The sequence below is a fragment of the Trichomonas vaginalis genome, chromosome V (genome assembly GCF_026262505.1).
Source record: "Trichomonas vaginalis G3 chromosome V, whole genome shotgun sequence".
In the NCBI taxonomy this organism is placed as follows: domain Eukaryota; phylum Parabasalia; order Trichomonadida; family Trichomonadidae; genus Trichomonas; species Trichomonas vaginalis.
Genome location: NC_067207.1, coordinates 1,737,503 through 1,758,226, shown reverse-complemented (window position 1 = coordinate 1,758,226; position 20,724 = coordinate 1,737,503). Strand labels below are relative to the sequence as shown.

The window sequence follows — 20,724 nt, the reverse complement described above, 5'->3', positions numbered from 1 at the left end:
ACAAAGTCAAGAATAAAAAATATTTTTTTTTATTTTTATAAAAATGTACAGAATAGATGTTTCAGATTTTTATGACTTCCAAGCATTCAGAAATATGTGTCCATTTAGAGACTATAACAAAGCAGTCGAGAATTTGAAACGTTTAGTCATTTATGTCGACTCTGCCCCAGAATGTTATGTCATGAAAGAATGGGATGTTGTCTTTAACAAACCAAGAGCAACAATAGTTTCAGAACAAGAATGTAGACAGAAACTTAAGAAAATAAAAGTTGTACAAGTTGGATGAAGATGTTAGATGCTTGGGATATCTTATTGTCAAAGTTAGAAGATTTTTCAGTTCGAGGTATAAAGTTCTATACACCTTCTCCAAACTTCTATTCTATCTTCACTGGATATAAATACGAACAAGTAGAATGGAAAGAAAATATTATAGAAGCTTGGTTAGACCATGTCAAAGAAATTATATGCAATGGAAACGAAAGAGTCTATGAGTATATCTTATGTTGGTTTGCAAACATCTTACAACATCCAAGTGCTAAAAATGAAACTGCTCTCATTATAATTGGAAAACAAGGAACTGGTAAGAACACTTTCTTTACAGATATCTTTGCAAACTGTTAGAGGTATTCGAACCCTAATATGACAAACTTAGAAAACATCTGTGGTAAATTTAACTCCTCAATAGAGAATATGAAACTTATAGTTTGCAATGAACTTCAAAGTATAGATACAACAAAAGTTTTGAAACTCAGATGCTTTGAAGAGTCTTATAACAGACAAAGTTGGAGTTGTTGAAAGAAAATATAAAGACCAAAGAGTTTGTGAAAATGTTGCAAACTTCATTATGGTTTCAAACAAGCCGTTCCGATGAAGTTAGAAAGTTCTGACAGAAGATATGTAGTTGTCAGAACGTCAGATTCTCATATGCAAGATACAGAATATTTTGACGACTTAGCAGAAACTTTGACATCTGACTTTTACAACCACTTGTTCTCATATTTCATGACATTAGATATTTCTAAGTTCAATCCAAGACAAATTCCACATACCGAAGAGAGACAAACATTGTTAGAAGCAAACAAGAGTGTATATGAACTGTTTATAGATGAGACTAACTTTGAGTGTTTAGATGAAAGGTCATTGTACGATGATATAAACAATATTGTCAAGAATATGGTTATATGGCAGCGTCTAAACGAACATTCTTGGCAAATGTCAAAAGTCTTTTAGATACAGAACGGCGTATATACAAAGAAAAATTTTTCTGAGTAAATTTAAAAAAAATATTTTTTTATCCGATAGAAAAGATGACGAAATATATTCAGTCAACAAGTACATGTCAGGACTTAAAGAAGAACTAGACCCATTCGCTTATTTGAATGTTTACTTCTACCATTTTGAAAAGTCTACATTTGACAAAGTTTGGAACATCGAACCAGTTAAGTTTGCTATTGTGACTAAAAATGGTGCGAAATTTGAAGACTTAGACATAGAAGGTTTGTTAGCAGTCAAAGAAAATTTTGACAGAAGGTTCTCAAACCTTAAAGAAGGCAAAGCATACAAACTTGTTATACCTTATGAACCAAAGAAAGCAGACGACTATGAATATTATGAGTCTAAGATAGTTGAAGTTCAAGGTAAATTGGGTAAAAAGATTTTAGAGTCTAAGCCAGTGTTTGCTCCTAAAGAGGAAGAGAACATTGACATTGACCCAGAAATGTTCTAAAAATAAAATTTTATTTTTACATGTCAAATTTCTTTTTCTCTGGAACTCTGGTTGGTTCTCTTTCTTCTTTTCTACTTTCTTTTCTTTCTTTTCTCTCTTCTTCTTCTTTTCTGGTGGAGTTATGTCAAATTTCTCAGAACCATATTTATGTAAAAGTTCTTTGTCCTTTAATAGCTCTTCTATTCTGTTTTCTATTTCATCTTCAAGAACAGCGCATGTGTCTTCTTTGCATTCTAAGAACTTTTGTTGGACTTCATCTTTCCAATCGGCGTCATCTCTGTCAACAAGTCTGTCATTGACAAATTTTAAGACTGCTCTGTAATGTTTTATGGTTCTTGTCATATTCCCAGAAACAGAACTTTAGAACAAATTCACCTTTCTTGTTTACACTATGTAAGATTTTATGGTCGACAGATGTTTTGCTGTCAAAAAGCTTGTCTCGAATATAGATAGCGAAATCGCTAGACATTTTCTAAAAGATAAAAATTTTAATTTTTCTAAAAATATGTTAGAAAAAAAGTTTGCTGACATTGACAAGAAATTTGAGAATGTTTTAAACAAGAACAAGAGGAAGTTAGAAAATGCTCAGATAAACCTATACATGACAAGTTCTTATTTGCTCAGAATGGTATAACAGGTCTAATTGCACCACCTGGGTCGGGTAAGACTTTCACTTATCTTAAAATGGCTGCACAACAACAAGAACTAGATGAGAAGAACCCATTCTATGAGTTAGTTGTTATTTGTAGTACTTCTGGTCAATTTGACCAAACCGTCAATTCGTTCAAAGATATTATAAAGAAGTCTAAGTTAGTATGTATAAAGGATACTGAGTTGTTAGATTGGATAAAGAAGTACCAAAGAAGAGTTTTGAAGTACAATGCTATAAATGAGTATGTCAATTCTAAGTTTAAAGACCCAAATGAGGAAATGCAGAGAATATTAGAGAAGAAACACTTCAGAAACAAACAGAAAGAGATAGAATACATTTCGAAGAAATTGCAATCTTACGATTGGAAGACTACCCTCATAGATGTCTTCTTATCTTAGATGACTTTGCTTCTCATCCTTTGTTAAAGAACAGAGAACAAGATATGTGTCGAATTCTTAAGAAGCTCAGACACTTTAACATCTCAGTTGTCATTTGTGTACAGACAGCAAAGAGTTTAAGTAAAGATGTTAAAAGAATACTTACTGACATTATACTTTTCCCTGGATTGTCCGAAGACGATTTCATGGAACTTATGAAAGAGTCCATGGCAGGTAAGTTTGACAGACATGAACTATGGGAGAAGTACAAAGTCATACAAGACCCTCATACTTCTTTCAGAATTCATATCTACGCAAACAAAGTTCAAATTGTAAAAAGTCAAGCTTGAAAAATAAATGGTTCATTTACTCTGCTTGTTTGAAGTTGTCAAAATACTCTGTTATTTTTCACGATTTTCATACGGAATTCAATAAAAATAATGTTTAGGGTAGATGGGTATATCTAACCTCTTTTCTAACCTCTTTTCTACCCCAGTTATTTTATAACCGTTTCACATGGTAAACGTTATTTTTAAAATTTTGTGAAAACTCAACGGTTTGACACATGCCCTAAAAATTATTTTACTCATGAATTTTCATACGGAATTCAGCAAAAATATATTTTAGGGTAGAAGGTTAGATATACCCTCTTTTCTACCCTCTTTTCTACCCCAGTTATTTTATAACCGTTTCACATGGTAAACATTGTGAATTCGTGAAATTCTAAACAATTTCGTAGCTTCTATTTCTTCTGTCAGTACATCGAATGTTTTAACGATACCGAAAGTTTCTTTATATTTCTTCTTGACATCTGAAAGAAGGAAATCGTCAGCTGTTGGATAGTTTTTGTTTAGAAATGTCAACATGTCCATTTTATCTTCTGCTGGTTTCTCTGCCTCCCTCTTTAAGTCAGCATAGTCGTTTCGCATACGTTCTATCTCTTTGACGGAGTAGTTATATTTCCTCATTGCTGCTTTACATTTAGAACATTGCGGGTTCATTTTTGCGTTATATTCTGAAACCTTACCTGCTAGTATGACTAAGGCGTCAATTGCTCTCTTTAACTCAAAAGTTGCGGGTTTTATCTGTTCATTCCATATCTTACCTCTTCTATCTTTATCTCTTATCTGCCATACACATTCAGCAACTAACGAAACAAAGTTGTCGTAGGTCTTAAACTCCCCAGATTTGTATATGTCAGAGATGTTCTTATATACCATATCGCAATCTTTGTCCATGACTTTGTGGTTGCAATGAAATCCAAGAAACTCATAGTTAACCTTTCGTATGAACTTCTTTATTTCTACTGAGTCAGTTGCTTTGACTTCTATTTCATCGAATTCTGGAATAGTAAGCTTTTGTTGCTGGATTTCAGGCAATTTGGGTAAATGGTCGATGAGGTCCTGCATGTCATAAAGATACTGTTCATTTGTTTCATCTTTCGCACAACAGTCCAAAGTACTTGTTAAAAGTTCTTGCTTTATCTTCTGGATTTTTGTTTCGAAAGTATATGAAGAAGGAATGAAGCTTTTCATCTCTACTAACATTGAAGTTGGGTTCATGACTAACGAGTTTGGTGCTGTTGTTGCTAACATGTTCTTACAATAAAAATAAAAAAATATTTTTTTAAAAAAACCAACTTTATTTTTTATTTCGGGAAAACTCATGACAAATTCAAGAGGGTAGAAAAGAGGTTAGAAAAGAGGTTATATCTAACCTTCTACCCTAAAATATATTTTTGCTGAATTCATGAGTTTTGGTTGAAAGAATACGGTGGAGCCAAAAGTGGCTCGACCTCAAAACAAGCATTTTCTGTATAAAATTCATGAAAATTCAAGAGGGTAGAAAAGAGGTTAGAAAAGAGGTTATATCTAACCTTCTACCCTAAAATATATTTTTGCTGAATTCAGCAACAAAATTCAAATTGTAAACGGTTTAATAGAAAAAGTGTTATTTTTTCATGTCCGAAGACTCGAAGGTGCAACACTTCCAAAATACCGACGAACTCAGAAGAGCAGCATGGCAGTATGTTCTTGACAACTTCTTTGAGTTCTCCAGGCACACCTTGGAAAATGCTGAAGAACTCCGACACAGAGAATTTGGAGAAATTGCACTCCAATACTACATTGACAAACAAAGGGTAAACAAAGGGTAAACAAAGGGTAAAATAAGACTAAAAACTTAACGTTTAAAAAGTGACATTTTTAATGAGCTCCGAGTCACCGAGAAAACTTGGTCAGATGTTAGCAGCTTACTTCCCTGAGGAGGATGGAAGCGTTACATACGTAAGGTTCAAAAACAACGAACCTGGAATTGCGTACCAAATTCGCAATTACATGACCATGGAAGAGTACGAAAGGTTTCTACAAGAGAAACCAGCTCTAAACAACTCAGAAAAGAAAGAGTAAAAAGTTTAACTCGTAATTGTTTATTTTTTTACTTGTATGGGCAAGCTGCAAGAATGAAGTCGACTATCTCAGTCTTTGTCTTGACCAGTTGGACTGCTCTTGCGAGTACGTCTGTTTTGCGGTCTCCAGCTGGTGTCTGACCTTCGTAATTGCGCATGTTCTTGAGAGCTCCAACTGTAAATGGTTGTAGGATGAAGAGTCTCTCAGACTGCTTGAGGTAGTCGTCTCTGTCTTTGACCGAATCTGTGGTACGAGTCGAATCGGTCGACCTTAGGGAAGAGACTGAAAGCCTGTCATCTTCCATAGGGGCTGTGGCATACTCTTTGCGTAAACGGTTCAGACCTTCTTCGAACTCTTGGTCTCTCTTCGATTGGGATTGAGATTGGAATTGGGGTGGAGGGTTTGACATGAACATCCAAGGGTTGGGGAAGTAAGGCATGGCTGAGGAGGGTAGTTCGGGAAGCCTTGTAGTGGAAATTGGTAGTAACCTTGAGGTGGAAATTGGTAGTAATTCGGAGGTCCTTGTTGGAACTGAGGTTGCTGTGGGTAGCCTTGTGGAGGTGGAACCTGTTGTGGTGCTGGAGCATGCTGTTCTTCTGGCTGTGGAACGGGTTCAGTAGGTGGGACGTCGGACATTCGTTTGTGTCTTAACCGTCTTTGTTCTGAAACAATATAATATTGTCTTGAAAAAGTACAACATTGTCTTGAATAAGTACAATATTGTCTTGAAAAAGTACAACATTGTCTTGAAAAAGTACAACATTGTCTTGAAAAAGTACAACATTGTTCTGAAAAAGTTCAACATTGTCTTGAAAAAGTACAACATTGTTCTGAAAAAGTACAACATTGTTCTGAAAAAGTTCAAGACTTGTTCTGAAAAAGTACAGCTGTACTCAAATTTGAGAGACATTGTTCTGAAAAAGTACAACATTGTTCTGAAAAAGTTCAACATTGTCTTGAAAAAGTACAACATTGTCTTGAAAAAGTACAACATTGTCTTGAAAAAGTACAACATTGTCTTGAAAAAGTACAACATTGTCTTGAAAAAGTACAATATTGTACTGACTCAGTATGGAGCTTGACCCCTTAGACGAAGCAATTTATCTAATTGAGGTAAATGAAACCGTGAAGGAATATCTCAGCAAGTGCAAACCAAGCAAGTCCATTGGCTTCTGGTTGTCCAAGAATAGTGTCTTAAAGTTGGAAATTGAAACAGGTGTTGCAATTCAAGTTCCAGAAGGCACTGCATTCGATGATATTAAGGATGTGAAGAAAGAAGCCCTCTTGAAGTTCTTCATGAAACGTCCTTGGATACTACTTCCATATCGTGAGAGCCCAATTCCACGAATTACACAAATTCTCAGAGCACTACTTCACTACTCTGGACAGCCGTTCTTCATAACCTCAGAAGGCGACATCCAACCAATTCAGTAAACATCTCATTTTAACTTCACTTTTTTATGTTTTTACTCACACTCGTACTCAACAGGTTTGTGTACAACTATTTCAACTGTGAACCTTGTATTGACCGGTCTTCCTGCAAATGCAAGTTCGGTCAATACACAATTTATGGTGGCAAGAAAGACAGTGGGGAATGTTATTCTGACATCTGTGGTTGCGCTCGAGAGAGAATTGAAATTCCAGACCCAACTCCAACAAGAACTCTCAAGTTGCCGAAGACTCATGTGAAGAAGAAGCCTTCTGGTAAGTTTCTTATAGCCATCTATATGGCACGCTTTGAGTAAAAACATTTTTTTTCTTTTTTGAATGAAGCAAGTTAAATTCGTCCCACACCAAACTCAATGGACCGATGAAGAGTTTCAAGCTATGGTTGAAGGTGTTGAGAACGACATAGACGGCGAACTTGAAGGAGCTCAAACCACAATTGCAACCAAAATTGCACAAGTCAAGGAACAGATAGCTCCACTTAAAGCTACCAAAGCTACTCTTGACCTCATGGATAGTTACCGTTTAGAAGTAAAGAGTGGAATAAGACAATTAAAATTAAAACTTCTAAACTACGAAGCTATACTCCAAAAGTTAGCAGAAATGAGAAGACTTTACCAGAGCTACTTACATGTAAGGGACTTACCTTCAAGCAGTCCGACCAAAGATGAATTTTCTGACATTGTCCCAATTTTGTCCGAAAGTCAGCTCAGATGTTTCGAACTGCTCCCAACATATCCAGAATATGAACGTTTGCCTGAACTCTTCCGCAATCTCAAAAAACGTTTTTTGGTTCTCATGTTCGAAACTTTTATCGGAAGAGACAACAAACGTTCAGAAGAAGAACAAGATATTATTTTAAACTTGTTGTATGACTTAACCGTCATAACAAGCTTTTTGAAGTAAAACCGTCATTCTCAAACCACTTCATTTTTTCGATGTCCGAACAAGCACCGAAGCCGAACACAATGGCAGATGTCCTTTCAATGTTGCCAGACAAGCGCCCAGTTCAAATTCAAATTTTGAATTTGAAAGCTCATCTGACAAACACCGTTAAGACTCTCCAAAGTAGTCTTATGGAAGAGATGAAGGGACTTAAAGGTGAGTTCCTCATGAACCAAGCTTCCAATGAGAAAGTCCTGAACGATTTGACGGAAACCTTGCGCATTTACGCGAGAGAGAACCGAGACCTTGCCAGACTCATCTACCGTTTCTTCGAAGAGATAGACGCCATCTGGAAGGTACTCGGAAAGGACAGAACCTCCAACACCGTAATTCGTGAACACAGAATTGCCGAAGGTATTATCAAAGAAGAGGAAGAAGAGGAAGAAGAGGAAGAAGAGGAAGAAGAGAAACACGAAGAAGAGGAAGTTTGGGCAACCCTTGTTGCCGATGACGCTTACGAAATTTCCCAACCCTACCCATACCAAATCCGCAACAAGGAGACAGGCAAGGTTCTTACCCCAGTCCTCAACAACTTGGGACACTTGAACCTTAACCTTCGGAATCGCGGTTCAATCTCCATGGGCAAGCTTGTCGCAATTCAATGGGTTCCAAATCCAGACAAGAAGACGAGGGTCAGACACATTGACGGTGACAAGCTCAACAACCGTAAGGAGAACCTCGAGTGGTTCTAAGAGTAAAAAAAATTTTTTATTTTAGGGGGAAACCCCGAGTAAATTTAGGTGTTTATTTAGTTAAGTATGTTAAATTAATGAGAATTTGGACAAGTAGTTCCTGACCCCTGAATTGGACTCTTTCGTCATCCCAGTTGCGTAGGAGGTCGTCCCAGAGGAGTTGGTAGAATTGCCAATCCAAGGACGATTTGTCCTCCCAGGCATTGAGGATGTACTGCTCGTAGAGTCTCATGACCTCTCCCTTGCACCAGACACCCTCTCCCTTGGAACGTAAGGCTTCTTCGAAGTGCTCGAATGCGATTGGCTGCGTGACCATCCGAAATGACACTTTTTGTCCGTTTGGTCAATGTTCGTGTCTCGTGCCATAGTCGACGAAAATACAGACAAACAGGTTATATATGAGTTTGAGACCAAGAATGGTGTAACTCGACCTGTCCGATTCAAATTCGAATAAAAATTTTTTACTTCATGCAATGTTTTATTTCTGTGCCGTCTTCAAGTATGCCCCAGTACTTACGCTTGGAGAGGACATGAACTTCGGTGAAAATTTTGTCCAATTTGAATTGACCCATCTTTTCACCGACCATTCCCATTTCAATGAGTTTGTTATAGCCTTCTTCGTTCGTCATGAGTGCGTCAATGTTCTCATAGTAAACCACAACTTTCGATTTGACTTCGGAGAAGAATTTGTTGTAGTTGTCAAGGACTGCCTTTGCGAACTGAGGATAGGACCAATGTTCGACAATAGGTTTTAATGTGGTTACTAAGCCATTTTGACCTTCGGTGAACTCGTATTTCAAAACAAAAGGGGAGAACCTTTCAACAAAGTTGTCGACCTTCTCATAATGTTTACTCTTCATCTCTTGAGGTTTCTTAATGGAATATCCCCATGTCGAATTCATAAGCAATTTGAGTGTCATTGCAAGTTTGGGGTTTGAAGCTTTCCTAATATCATACAGTTGTTGTATGACTTTTCCAACTGTATAGTTCCTTCCTGGGAACTCACCATCTTCGTTTGGAATTCCAGTTGGAATATATTGGACGAACCTCATGTACGCAGCGTTAAGGTCGACATAGTATATCTTTTCATCTGAGTCGAACTTGTCGCAACCAATCGGTCCAGTTTGTGGAAATTCAAGCGAGTCTCTTATCTTCTGAGAAACTTCTCCTGTTATCTCATAAACATCGTCGAAGCAACCTGTTTCATATAAAACCTTCTGACCTAACTCAGATGCTCTCCAATACAATTTGACGTCAATTGGATGTCTCAATGGAAGTTTGTTTATAGCATCTTGAAGTTCTTGCAACCTCATTGGAAGTTCTTCTGGTTCAGGTTGGTATCCGAACAATCCAACTCCTTTTGGAACTGTGTACTTCTTTTGTGCTAGAACTTTGTCTGGAACAACTTTTGGTCTTGCTAACAATGAAAAGTTTGTTTCGTCTTTTGGTACAAAAGTTTCTGTCAGTTTGTCATCTGGAATTGGTTCCAACAAACCTTTCTCGAAAAGAATGTTTACAGCTCTGACAATGTTGCACTTACTTTTACCAAAGAATGGGTTTGTAAGACTTTCGTTCAACATGAAGTGGTTGTGGACAATTGCAATCTTCAACCATGGTAAGTCTTTGTCAACAACATAGTCGTCATGTGAAGAACCTTTAGCTGTAGGTATGTTAACTCGGATATTGACATTTGCCAACGGTGCAATTTTTGCCAATTGACCTCTGAGAATGTACCTTGTCTTCACACATGACTCAAGATACTTCATCTTCTCATCTGTAACAAGACCAGAGTTCCTGAGACATGTAAGAATACAAGGTTCATTGACAATTTTTTCAATTGAATTGTAAATTCCATACCTTGTCAAGTCAATGTCAGACTTATTTATGAACGGGAAGTATCCAGCATGTTGTCTGACTGCTTGAGGGTTAGGTTGGTACCATTCAAATTTTACACTTGCAATTCCTTCAATTGCATTCAAAATGTCTGAGTCGGAGTCAACCATTTGTTCTCTCTTTGTAGTCTTGAAAGCGTCAAGAAGCATTGCAGCTGTTGTGACATTGCCATGTGCATAGTAAATGTGACCATCCAAATCTGTTATGGTCAATCTGAGATTGTATCCTTTCTTATTTCCGTCTTGAATTGCAGCAAGTACTCCCATGAAGCCTTCTTTGTTCTTTCCTTCGTCAAAGTTTACTGTAAAGGTTCGACCAGATGTAATTTGACTTCTAACTTCACGGTACTTTTCATATGCATATCTTGTTCTTTCCATGGGAGCATGTTTGTCTTCACCTTTTCCTTTTTTCCTTCTCAAAGGATACAATTGTTCGTCATGTTTCCAATAGAATCTGGCAAAGCCGTCGTGTCCTTCAACTTGCGGTTCAGAAACATCGAAAGGCATGTCCATAAGACGTTCTTCTTCTAACCTCTCTAGTCTGTTTGGATAATTTGCGCGTGCTGTTTCCAAATCCATTTCGTAGCGAAGACCAGACAATTTGTCATAGACTTTTATGGGTCTTCCCTTCCTATATTTAAACTTCTTTGAAACTCTCCAACCATATCTTTCTAACTCTGCTTTTATTCTAGCAGACCTTCTATCCATTCTATACGGGGGCATTTTTATAAAAATAAAAAAATGTTTTTTCTTTACTTTACATAACCGCCTGCTGCCAAAGTCTTTGACGCCAACCCATACCAGCTAATGAAGGTTGACTTGGTTTAGTTTGGAAACTAACCTTTGGTTTTGGTTTTCTTCAGTTTTGTGGCTTCCCTTCTTCTATCGGTTTTTCGTCACTTTTCGGTTCCTCTGACTTTACCTCACTTGCAGGTATGGTTGTGTCGTCAACATCTTCATAAATATCATATGCCATTTGTTTTTGTTTTCCTTTCAACTTTTTGTGTTTGTTGTAAAGTTTAGAATATTTCGACTCTAAGTCAATGAGATGTTCTATAATGAACTGTTGGTCAGTGAAGTAAACTTTTCCATCTGTTGTCTCGAAAGCTCCTTCAGACTTCAATATTTTATTTGTGAGAGTCTGTTTCTTTTTTGAGATACTAGCCGTTCCATTTCTATGAAAAGTGACTTTGTAGTTAGGGTTTGTATTTCCAGACCTGGCACTTTCTATTATTGAATTTTTCTCTTCATCTGTAAGTTCTTTGACAGGTTTTGACAATGGTTCTGAACTTTTTGTTTGTGGTGTCAAATCTACCGTTTCAACTTCTTCGGTCATTTCATCTCAGTAAAAAATTTTAGTTTGGTTTGTTTTCAACTGGTTGTTTAGGTTTTTTAAGTCGGTCTAAAACTTCCTGAGGTATAGGAAGAACTTGACAAACACGTTGTGTAACTGCTGGAAGTCGACAAATCCATCTTGAACCCATTTGTCTCAATGCTGTATTGTTCATTTCATCTCAGTAAAAAATTTTACATTCCCCACGTTTGAGGCGGTTGCGGTTGGTTATTGTTTACCCATTGTTGTGCATGGTTATATCCTCTGTTAAAGAATCTTTCACCTTGGTCCATATAGTGTCCTGCTTGGTTATAGTAGTCATTTGCTTTGTTATAATAGTTTCCTGCTTGTCTTCCTACATTGTCCATCCATCCTTGAACTTTTCCTCTTGTTTCAGGATTTGGAATAAGATTTGCTGCATCTCGTGCTACATCCCAACCTTTCTGTACAGTTTGTATAATAGGTTGTGCTTTCTCTTTAAGTATACCTAATGTACTCAAAATCTTCCTTCCAACTCCAAATACACCTCTGGCTATTGTTCCACTGCGGGCAAAAATCTGGATGCAACTCCTGCTAATGCGCCAAATAAACCCATTTCTTATAGGGTAAAAAATGACGAATCCAAACAAGGACCCCTATGTTTCTAAGGCAACAAAGAAAGCACTCATGATAAAAATCTTTAGTTCAACACCAAATGCTTGGTTTATGGATATCTTGGAAAACATTCCGAGGTATAGAGAAGATGGACCACCATACTGGCTAATATTTTTGGTCAAAACACAAGATACTGTGAAGCCATACCATTACAGTCCAAAAATATTTTAGATGTGAAAACTGCTTTGACAATATTCGTTGACAAATACCATCCAACAAAACTGACATCTGACTGTGAAAGTTCTTTCAAATCAGACGATATTAAAAACTATCTGCGTTCAAAAAATGTAAACCAATATTTCATTGTCGACCAAAACCATTCTGCTCTTGGTGTCATTGACAGTTGTATAAAAATCTTAAGAGACTTAAACCAACCAAAGGTGGTGAGGTAGATGAAATGTCATATGACGACAAATATAGACATTTCTCCATGGCAAAGATGAGACAAGTTTTAAATATTTACAATAGCCGTAAACAAAAAGGTTTGGGAAACCACTCCCCGAAGAAATGAAAAACAACCCCGACTTAGAGAAAGACTATATATTTAATAGTTTAGTCAAAAGAGACAAACAAGAAAGAATGCCAGGCTTCAAACTTAAGAAAGGTGACAAAGTAAAAATAGAAATACCTAAACGCGACCCATATGAAAATACTATTGACTATGACAACAATGGGAACTCGACAGGTACTCGCATTCGTGTTCGTAAAAATAGAAGAAAGTATACAAGAGAATATTATGAAGTTTTAGGCAAACATGGCAAAATGTACAGACTGCAAGCAGAAGATAAAACTACTATTGTCAGACCTCGTTTCAAACTTGTTAAGTTCAAGGTGGTATACTTTCAAAGACAGTTCCTAACAAATATAAGACAACTCCTGACGAATATGCTAAAGAAGTTGAAAATGACGACTAAGCATTTCTATACCATGCGTAAACTGTCATGTAAGGTGGCATGTAGTCTTTACTCTGTCCCGTTGTTTCCGAATATCCTGTAATGCGATGTGTATGGCTTCCTCCTCCTGAGTGTCATCCCAGTAACAATTTATAGCAAACTTAACGTCGTCTTTAACATCATATCCTTTACCTTTTGTCATTCCTGTCCAATCCCAATATCTATGCTTATGCCAACCTGCTTCAGCTGTATTAAATTTATGTAGTGACTGTGTGCAGGTAGGTTTTCACCTGAAATCGTTTTACTTCCACCTGTTTCCTTTGAAGAGTTTGCACAATACAAAAACCTGTCGACTATTTGAGTCCAAGTTCCAAAACCAAGTACTACTTCTGGTCTGGTAGAGTTCATTGACGTATAAATAGAACCTATAGGATATAGTGTTTGAAGTATTTCTGTCTTTAATGTTTGAAGCTCTGTTTTGTCAGCTTTTTTATATAACTTTTCTTCAAGTTCATTTACGTCAGAGATGCTATGTCTATGATATTTTTGTGGGTATGTTCCTTCTGTCCATGCGAAAATACGTTCTTTTGTTGCATCTACATATCCTTTTATCCATGTCGAGTCTGTTTGTATTCCTTAACTCTGTAACACCTTTCTCAAGCTCTTTCAACTGTTGTCCATCTTCCATTAAACCTCTGGTATGACTTGAAACCGTTTGTTCAACATATCTACAGTTTCTTTGTCGGCTTTAAGGTCTAAACATCCTGAAACCCCCTGTATTCGCTTTGTTTTCTAAAATCTTCGATGTCCGTTCATGGTACCAGTCAACCCTTTTTATAATTTCATTGTCTTTTTCATCCACATATTCCTTATCTGCCTTCTTCACTAACCCACTAGCCAGATATGCTAACTCATCGTCAACATATCTTTGTCAGCTTTCTTTTCAACATCCTCTTTTGTTGCATATGTTGCATCTGCTCTGTCATGTTCTTCTTGAACTTTTTCAATGACATATTCTTGTCAGCTTTGTTGTCAATATCTGCTTTTCAAAAGAAGTTCATCTATAGGTTTCTCGTTTAAAGTTCTTTTTGTTGGATTTATACAAACAGTATGGTTCTTGTTGTCTTGAAACAGAAACTCATCTGTCATTGGGTTTAATGTCAGTTTTAAGTTTCCTTCTTTCAATGACTCAGATATCTTAGAATAGTTTGAAAAGTTTGTTGTGTTCTTATTTAGAGCTTGCATAATGAGTTGTCGGTTGTGTTGTATTTCTCTCATAGACGCTGTTTCATTTGACATTTTTATTCTAGATAAAATATGCTTCCAATAGAAAAAGAAAATTCAAGAGTTGCTACAACTAAACCATTAGATGAACTTTTTACTAATGTCGGTCAAAAGTTTGAGACAGAGACCGTAAAGCATGAAGGCTATCGTTTTGACTACCCATTAAGATGGCTAAGAGACCCATCTGTCACAAAAGCTATTGGCTTTCGTAGAATGAAGTTTGTGTCTGTAGAAGATAAAAGTTTTCCATTTATTGTAAGGTTTCATATAGATTATATATCTGAAGGGAAACGAAAAATGTGGGAAGAAATTGAGCTAATACAAGTTGACCTTTCATCTTCTCTACAGACTGCGTTAAAAAATATAGAAGATAAAATAAATTCATGTTATGCAAAATATGCTGATGAATATGCAAATACCGAGAGCACACTTTATGTGAGAATTGTATATGACAAACAAAATTCACAAGTGTCATTTCAAATCTACGAAGACAATCCAAAGAAAGACGAACAAATATATACAGAATTCACTGCAATGTCATGGTATTATTTGCAAAGAATGTTAAATCAGAAAGTCGAACTTCCTTTAGCAAATATTTACAGTCGATATGCAAGAGATGAACCATATTTATTTAAAGATGTTTTCGACCCAGCTGCTATTATTGTTCATGCTTCATTTTCTGGCGCTCCAAAACTCTTTCTTATGCTTGGCAAATGACTTTTACGAAAAACCTACAAAGTTATACGAACCACCAAGTGGAAGTATTTCAGACTTTCAAGTATGGTTTACTACAGATGGAAGAAAAAGAATAATTCCATTATACCATGCGTTTTACTTAGAACTTAGTTTCATATACAACTACTATCGAACGGTAAAAATATAATTTTTTAATACGGTTGAGGTGTTGGATTTGGTTGCCAACTAGACTGTGGTGCAGGTTCAGGCTGTTGTATAACAGGAGCTTGTTCTTCTGGTTCAGGGTCTTTAGGTATAATACCAACAACTGACCTACTCTTTTACCAATATTTTTGACTCCGTTCCAAATTCCTCTTCCTACGGTTTTTATTCCATTCCTAACTCTGTAACACCTTTCTCAAGCTCTTTCAACTGTTGTCCATCTTCCATTAAACCTCTGGTATGACTTGAAACCGTTTGTGTCAACATATCTACAGTTTCTTTGTCGGCTTTAAGGTCTAAACATCCTGAAACCCATCCTGTATCGGCTTTAGTTTTTAAAATCTTCGATGTCCGTTCATGGTACCAGTCAACCCTTTTTATAATTTCATTGTCTTTTTCATCCACATATTCCTTATCTGCCTTCTTCACTAACCCACTAGCCAGATATGCTAACTCATCGTCAACATACTCTTTGTCAGCTTTCTTTTCAACATCCTCTTTTGTTGCATATGTTGCATCTGCTCTGTCATGTTCTTCTTGAACTTTTTCAATGACATATTCTTTGTCAGCTTTGTTGTCAATATCTGCTTTCAAAAGAAGTTCATCTATAGGTTTCTCGTTTAAAGTTCTTTTTGTTGGATTTATACAAACAGTATGGTTCTTGTTGTCTTGAAATAGAAACTCATCTGTCATTGGGTTTAATGTCAGTTTTAAGTTTCCTTCTTTCAATGACTCAGATATCTTAGAATAGTTTGAAAAGTTTGTTGTGTTCTTATTTAGAGCTTGCATAATGAGTTGTCGGTTGTGTTGTATTTCTCTCATAGACGCTGTTTCATTTGACATTTTTATTCTAGATAAAATATGCTTCCAATAGAAAAAGAAAATTCAAGAGTTGCTACAACTAAACCATTAGATGAACTTTTTACTAATGTCGGTCAAAAGTTTGAGACAGAGACCGTAAAGCATGAAGGCTATCGTTTTGACTACCCATTAAGATGGCTAAGAGACCCATCTGTCACAAAAGCTATTGGCTTTCGTAGAATGAAGTTTGTGTCTGTAGAAGATAAAAGTTTTCCATTTATTGTAAGGTTTCATATAGATTATATATCTGAAGGGAAACGAAAAATGTGGAAGAAATTGAGCTAATACAAGTTGACCTTTCATCTTCTCTACAGACTGCGTTAAAAAATATAGAAGATAAAATAAATTCATGTTATGCAAAATATGCTGATGAATATGCAAATACCGAGAGCACACTTTATGTGAGAATTGTATATGACAAACAAAATTCACAAGTGTCATTTCAAATCTACGAAGACAATCCAAAGAAAGACGAACAAATATATACAGAATTCACTGCAATGTCATGGTATTATTTGCAAAGAATGTTAAATCAGAAAGTCGAACTTCCTTTAGCAAATATTTACAGTCGATATGCAAGAGATGAACCATATTTATTTAAAGATGTTTTCGACCCAGCTGCTATTATTGTTCATGCTTCATTTTCTGCGCTCAAAACTCTTTCTTATGCTTGGCAAATGACTTTTACGAAAAACCTACAAAGTTATATGAACCACCAAGTGGAAGTATTTCAGACTTTCAAGTATGGTTTACTACAGATGGAAGAAAAAGAATATTCCATTATACCATGCGTTTTACTTAGAACTTAGTTTCATATACAACTACTATCGAACGGTAAAAATATAATTTTTTAATACGGTTGAGGTGTTGGATTTGGTTGCCAACTAGACTGTGGTGCAGGTTCAGGCTGTTGTATAACAGGAGCTTGTTCTTCTGGTTCAGGGTCTTTAGGTATAATACCAACAACTGACCTACTCTTTTACCAATATTTTTGACTCCGTTCCAAATTCCTCTTCCTACGGTTTTTATTCCATTCCATATACCTCTTCCAACATTTCGAAAGAAGTTTCCAATACTACTGAAGAAACCCATTTACTATATGTAAAAATCTAATGTCCGCCTAGTCTCTTACGTTTCCTGTTGAGTTCCATAGCATTCTTTAACTGGAGCTCATACATTCTGTTTCTCCTCTGGTAGAAAACATATTCTGGGTCAACTCCTGTGTTCGCGTCATCTGCATAGAGTTGTTTATATCCCACTTCGGGGTTTGTATAAAACTCTTTCCATCTCATATTTGCATACCATGGTGGTAAGCCTAACGCAGCGTCATTTGACATGGCAGTTTGCATTTGTACATCTGTTGGCACTTGACCATAGTTTGCCATTGCAGTTTGTATTCTAACTTCATTTGGAATATTCTCTGGGTTTGGTTGTCCAGGTTGCTGTGCATTCGCTAAGTTCTGTGCGTCCATTAATATTAGATAAAAATATCTCTTACGAGTACATATGCTGAACATTTGCTGGTATTGGTTCATCTTCATATTCTCTATATCTTTCTGCCACGTCAAATAAGTAAATGACACAATGGAAAAAACCTAAAACAAGTAGTCCTATTTCAAACCACATTTACTTACTAGTAAAATTTCTTTGTTATGACACTTTCTCCAGTTTATAGGACCTCTCTCATATTCTATCTTATCGTATCTAAACTCATAGTCATGTATGTCCTCTAACCATCTCATGACACTTTCCAAACCACTTTTATCGGATGTAAAGTAAAAGCATGGATGGTTATGTAAAACGTCTAAAGTTTCTAAAGAGTCTCTCAAAGTCCAGTCTACTTGGTATTGAAAATCCCATGTGTTATAGAACGGCGGGTCCACTATAAAGAAAACATTTTCCTTGTCTTTATATTTTTCATACAACTCTGTCCAATGACATCTCACAAACTCTATACCCTCAATATATTTTTCTATGTTCTCTTTGAAAACATTTGTATAGTTAAGATATAAAACTTTTGACATAAGTGTTTCAATGTCATGAACTCTTATAGCACCACTATATAATAGTCTAGCAGATATACTATCCCAGTCAATATACTCTGCCTTTTTCAAAACCTCTCTGACAGTATTTTTCTTATCTAATGGTATACGTTCCATCTTACCTATAGGTATCTTTTCTTTTAACTCTTTCAATATTTTGTTTGTGTCTGGTATATGTTTGAGACGGTTCATATAGTTGTCGAAGTCATTGCATATAATCTTTGAGTCAGGAAATACGGTATGACATAAATGAGATATATAGAAACTTCCACCGAACAAATCTACAAATGTTAGACCATTCGGTAGTTTCTTAAGTTCTCTCAATAGAATATCTTTACATCTACTCTTATTTCCAAAGAACGGTAACGGTGGTTTTGTAAAATTCATTTATATATAATAATAAAAATGTTTTTTTCCTGAAAAGTGACAGAAAAGTGACAAAACATGTACGAAGAAGTCTTGAAAATTCAAGAGGGTAGAAAAGAGGTTAGAAAAGAGGTTATATCTAACCTTCTACCCTAAACATTATTTTTGTCTGATTTTACGAAGAAGTCTTGACAAAACATGAAAACATATATAATTTGTGAAAAGCTCCTGGAAGACCCGTATATAAGAACTTCATTTATACTAAACATCTTCGGGGCTAGAGGGCACGAAGTGCCTGGAAGCCCCACTACCTTTTTTTTTTTTTTTTTTTTTTTTTTTTGATATTGATTATATAAATAGCACTGTTAACATATTTTGGATGAGTAAAAAATACCTTGTTTTGTATGCATTTAGTACACCTTTATTTTTGATTAAAACTATAAAATTTTTATTCCTTATATAATAAATAGTATATGTTACATAAACATGAAATTCAATAGCATTCAATTTTGGATTTTTTAGATTTGGTAAATTTTAGAAGAAATAAAATCAGCAATCAAAATAAAGAAACTTTTTTTGTATCTTCTATGATTACCTTTTGGTACTAAATTTTGCATTAATAAGTAAATTATCTGTATTATTCTGTGAGCACAAGCCCTCAGTTATGCTGGTAGTGAATGATGAATCGTCATTTTGCGAAGAGAACGCGATTATTAAGGTAATTTTGAGAATTGTCTTGAATTATTTAAAATTAAAGTTAATTGAATAGGTAGGATAACTAGCCTTTGCTAAATTTGTATAATTTGACCTTATTCTAGTTGGATCTGAGAATATTTTGCTGAAATAATAAATTATATCGCCGATTTATGAAAATTTCTCTGATGGGACCGACTCGCTGAAACGTATTAGTGTTAATGGTAACTTGTCTGAATTTTCAAATTTTTTTCGAAATCCAAAAAATCACAAACAAAAGCATCAAAATTAGATTTGCATTTAAGGTTTTCATTTTTTTTTGGAAAATAAAAATATTTTTTCCCCAATAAAGTTTATTTTTACTTTTGAGAGGAATAGAAACGTTATTTTGGAATTTTGAAACGACAAAAATGTTCCATTTTTAATGTAGATTCTAAAATGGGGTCAAATTTTTGATTGAACCGTTATCCATTGAAAAACCTCGATTTTAAAATGTTATTCCAAAATATTCATCTAATGATATAGTATATATTTATTAATTATTACTTTTTATTCAATTTTCACTTTTGGCGGGATTTCATTTTTTTTTTGTTGTATGGGCCATATTGTTCACCCAAAACGGAAAACAAAGGCAATGCATAACATTTTACTCCACGAACGTCGTCGACTCTCAGCGCGACAGATGCTTGGTGCTTGCATAATGACCGGAATGCCATATACAAAAGGTGCTCACTTTCTTTCTCTTTGTGGAACTAAGCCCCCTGTGAAGAGTGGTGTCATGAGACAACAGAGATTTTGTGACGATAAGATTAGAAGACTTAAAAGTATTTCCCTAATGCTGTCGAGAAAGTCCTTCAGTGGTTACTTATCCATTGATGCAAGATGGACGCACAGGCGAAACTCGCCAAGTTGTACAGTAACTGCGCTCGATGCTGTCACAAAAAGAGTTCTTGCATGCGTGAACATCAACCATATTGGTGGAAACAGAGTTAGTATGACTAAGTCGTGTACGAAGGCACTGCATTCCTCAGTACGCAATACTTGTGAATTTGACACTTTACAAAACCGTTAACGTATATTTTACAACACAAACACAAACACCAACTTAACCTTAAATATTTATAAAGCCGCCAACCACTTCACCTTACTACTGTAAAAATAAACGTTCTCACTTACAAAAGTATTGCAACTCTTCCCATTGCTGTGCTTCACACAATAGTTCATATTCTTCAGTATCGCTGCTGTCGCTCCAATCGTCAGAGTCAAAGTCACTGTCAAAATAAATGTTAGTAAGTTTTGACAAAGCTAATGAAACACGTTTACCGTTTGTATCGTATGCTTGTATAAACTTTCCATTCTTCATTCCTTCATAAACGCTCAAACTAACTTTACCCTTTCTCCCTCGTATCTGATAGAATGTATTTTCACGAGGAACGAAGAACAAATTCTTGAACTCATGACCGTTGTAGTTTGTTATCTCAATAGTTTTCGTCATTTATATAAAATAAACTAAAAATAATTAAAAATAAACTTAAAAAAATGATATCACCACTCCCACACGTA

General features: G+C 35.7%; 17 protein-coding genes and 3 pseudogenes across 20 annotated transcripts, besides 4 other annotated features; 8 read left to right on the top strand and 12 right to left on the bottom strand.

Moving 5' to 3' along the window:
- Positions 1 to 18,808: part of a mobile genetic element that runs on past the window's edge.
- TVAGG3_0262820 lies at positions 283 to 1,272 on the top strand (annotated as a pseudogene). Its single transcript has one exon. A coding segment is annotated over exon 1 (990 nt).
- On the top strand, positions 1,337 to 1,726 carry TVAGG3_0262810 (protein of unknown function, DUF4108 family; the record flags this gene model as incomplete). The annotated part of the gene is made up of 1 exon (XM_051228398.1): positions 1,337 to 1,726. One exon carries the CDS (start codon positions 1,337 to 1,339, stop codon positions 1,724 to 1,726), a length of 390 nt encoding a protein of 129 aa, XP_051098128.1.
- On the top strand, positions 2,232 to 3,105 carry TVAGG3_0262800 (annotated as a pseudogene). Its single transcript has one exon. A coding segment is annotated over exon 1 (874 nt).
- TVAGG3_0262790 (organellar and viral DNA polymerase type B) lies at positions 3,436 to 4,281 on the bottom strand (the record flags this gene model as incomplete). Its single annotated transcript, XM_051228397.1, has 1 exon — positions 3,436 to 4,281. A coding segment is annotated over one exon (846 nt), but the record flags the coding sequence as incomplete, so codon positions are not given.
- TVAGG3_0262780 (uncharacterized protein) lies at positions 4,963 to 5,163 on the top strand (the record flags this gene model as incomplete). Its single annotated transcript, XM_051228396.1, has 1 exon — positions 4,963 to 5,163. One exon carries the CDS (start codon positions 4,963 to 4,965, stop codon positions 5,161 to 5,163), a length of 201 nt encoding a protein of 66 aa, XP_051098126.1.
- Positions 5,192 to 5,467, bottom strand: TVAGG3_0262770 (uncharacterized protein; the record flags this gene model as incomplete). The annotated part of the gene is made up of 1 exon (XM_051228395.1): positions 5,192 to 5,467. The coding sequence occupies one exon, from the start codon at positions 5,465 to 5,467 to the stop codon at positions 5,192 to 5,194; it is 276 nt and encodes a 91-aa protein (XP_051098125.1).
- TVAGG3_0262760 (uncharacterized protein) lies at positions 5,696 to 5,799 on the bottom strand (the record flags this gene model as incomplete). The annotated part of the gene is made up of 1 exon (XM_051228394.1): positions 5,696 to 5,799. A coding segment is annotated over one exon (104 nt), but the record flags the coding sequence as incomplete, so codon positions are not given.
- TVAGG3_0262750 (uncharacterized protein) lies at positions 6,235 to 6,597 on the top strand (the record flags this gene model as incomplete). Its single annotated transcript, XM_051228393.1, has 1 exon — positions 6,235 to 6,597. The coding sequence occupies one exon, from the start codon at positions 6,235 to 6,237 to the stop codon at positions 6,595 to 6,597; it is 363 nt and encodes a 120-aa protein (XP_051098123.1).
- Positions 6,931 to 7,475, top strand: TVAGG3_0262740 (uncharacterized protein; the record flags this gene model as incomplete). The annotated part of the gene is made up of 1 exon (XM_051228392.1): positions 6,931 to 7,475. A coding segment is annotated over one exon (545 nt), but the record flags the coding sequence as incomplete, so codon positions are not given.
- TVAGG3_0262730 (cytochrome B-C1 complex subunit 6, mitochondrial family) lies at positions 7,596 to 8,246 on the top strand (the record flags this gene model as incomplete). The annotated part of the gene is made up of 1 exon (XM_001293372.2): positions 7,596 to 8,246. One exon carries the CDS (start codon positions 7,596 to 7,598, stop codon positions 8,244 to 8,246), a length of 651 nt encoding a protein of 216 aa, XP_001293373.2.
- TVAGG3_0262720 (uncharacterized protein) lies at positions 8,299 to 8,562 on the bottom strand (the record flags this gene model as incomplete). Its single annotated transcript, XM_051228391.1, has 1 exon — positions 8,299 to 8,562. One exon carries the CDS (start codon positions 8,560 to 8,562, stop codon positions 8,299 to 8,301), a length of 264 nt encoding a protein of 87 aa, XP_051098121.1.
- Positions 8,708 to 9,166, bottom strand: TVAGG3_0262710 (DNA/RNA polymerases family; the record flags this gene model as incomplete). Its single annotated transcript, XM_051228390.1, has 1 exon — positions 8,708 to 9,166. The coding sequence occupies one exon, from the start codon at positions 9,164 to 9,166 to the stop codon at positions 8,708 to 8,710; it is 459 nt and encodes a 152-aa protein (XP_051098120.1).
- Positions 9,555 to 10,717, bottom strand: TVAGG3_0262700 (uncharacterized protein; the record flags this gene model as incomplete). The annotated part of the gene is made up of 1 exon (XM_051228389.1): positions 9,555 to 10,717. A coding segment is annotated over one exon (1,163 nt), but the record flags the coding sequence as incomplete, so codon positions are not given.
- TVAGG3_0262690 lies at positions 10,943 to 11,474 on the bottom strand (annotated as a pseudogene). Its single transcript has one exon. A coding segment is annotated over exon 1 (532 nt).
- On the bottom strand, positions 11,494 to 11,646 carry TVAGG3_0262680 (uncharacterized protein; the record flags this gene model as incomplete). The annotated part of the gene is made up of 1 exon (XM_051228388.1): positions 11,494 to 11,646. One exon carries the CDS (start codon positions 11,644 to 11,646, stop codon positions 11,494 to 11,496), a length of 153 nt encoding a protein of 50 aa, XP_051098118.1.
- On the top strand, positions 14,336 to 14,941 carry TVAGG3_0262670 (uncharacterized protein; the record flags this gene model as incomplete). Its single annotated transcript, XM_051228387.1, has 1 exon — positions 14,336 to 14,941. A coding segment is annotated over one exon (606 nt), but the record flags the coding sequence as incomplete, so codon positions are not given.
- On the bottom strand, positions 15,399 to 15,988 carry TVAGG3_0262660 (phage tail repeat-like family; the record flags this gene model as incomplete). Its single annotated transcript, XM_051228386.1, has 1 exon — positions 15,399 to 15,988. A coding segment is annotated over one exon (590 nt), but the record flags the coding sequence as incomplete, so codon positions are not given.
- On the bottom strand, positions 17,170 to 17,532 carry TVAGG3_0262650 (uncharacterized protein; the record flags this gene model as incomplete). The annotated part of the gene is made up of 1 exon (XM_051228385.1): positions 17,170 to 17,532. The coding sequence occupies one exon, from the start codon at positions 17,530 to 17,532 to the stop codon at positions 17,170 to 17,172; it is 363 nt and encodes a 120-aa protein (XP_051098115.1).
- On the bottom strand, positions 17,671 to 18,294 carry TVAGG3_0262640 (phage tail repeat-like family; the record flags this gene model as incomplete). The annotated part of the gene is made up of 1 exon (XM_051228384.1): positions 17,671 to 18,294. The coding sequence occupies one exon, from the start codon at positions 18,292 to 18,294 to the stop codon at positions 17,671 to 17,673; it is 624 nt and encodes a 207-aa protein (XP_051098114.1).
- Positions 18,712 to 18,808: a terminal%2Cinverted (terminal inverted repeat of Maverick-3 transposon ID:TVAGG3_0262630).
- A 1,340-nt stretch (positions 18,809 to 20,148) lies between these two features.
- Positions 20,149 to 20,724: part of a mobile genetic element that runs on past the window's edge.
- On the bottom strand, positions 20,330 to 20,656 carry TVAGG3_0262620 (uncharacterized protein; the record flags this gene model as incomplete). Its single annotated transcript, XM_001285525.1, has 1 exon — positions 20,330 to 20,656. One exon carries the CDS (start codon positions 20,654 to 20,656, stop codon positions 20,330 to 20,332), a length of 327 nt encoding a protein of 108 aa, XP_001285526.1.
- Positions 20,657 to 20,724: part of a terminal%2Cinverted (terminal inverted repeat of Maverick-1A transposon ID:TVAGG3_0262460) that runs on past the window's edge.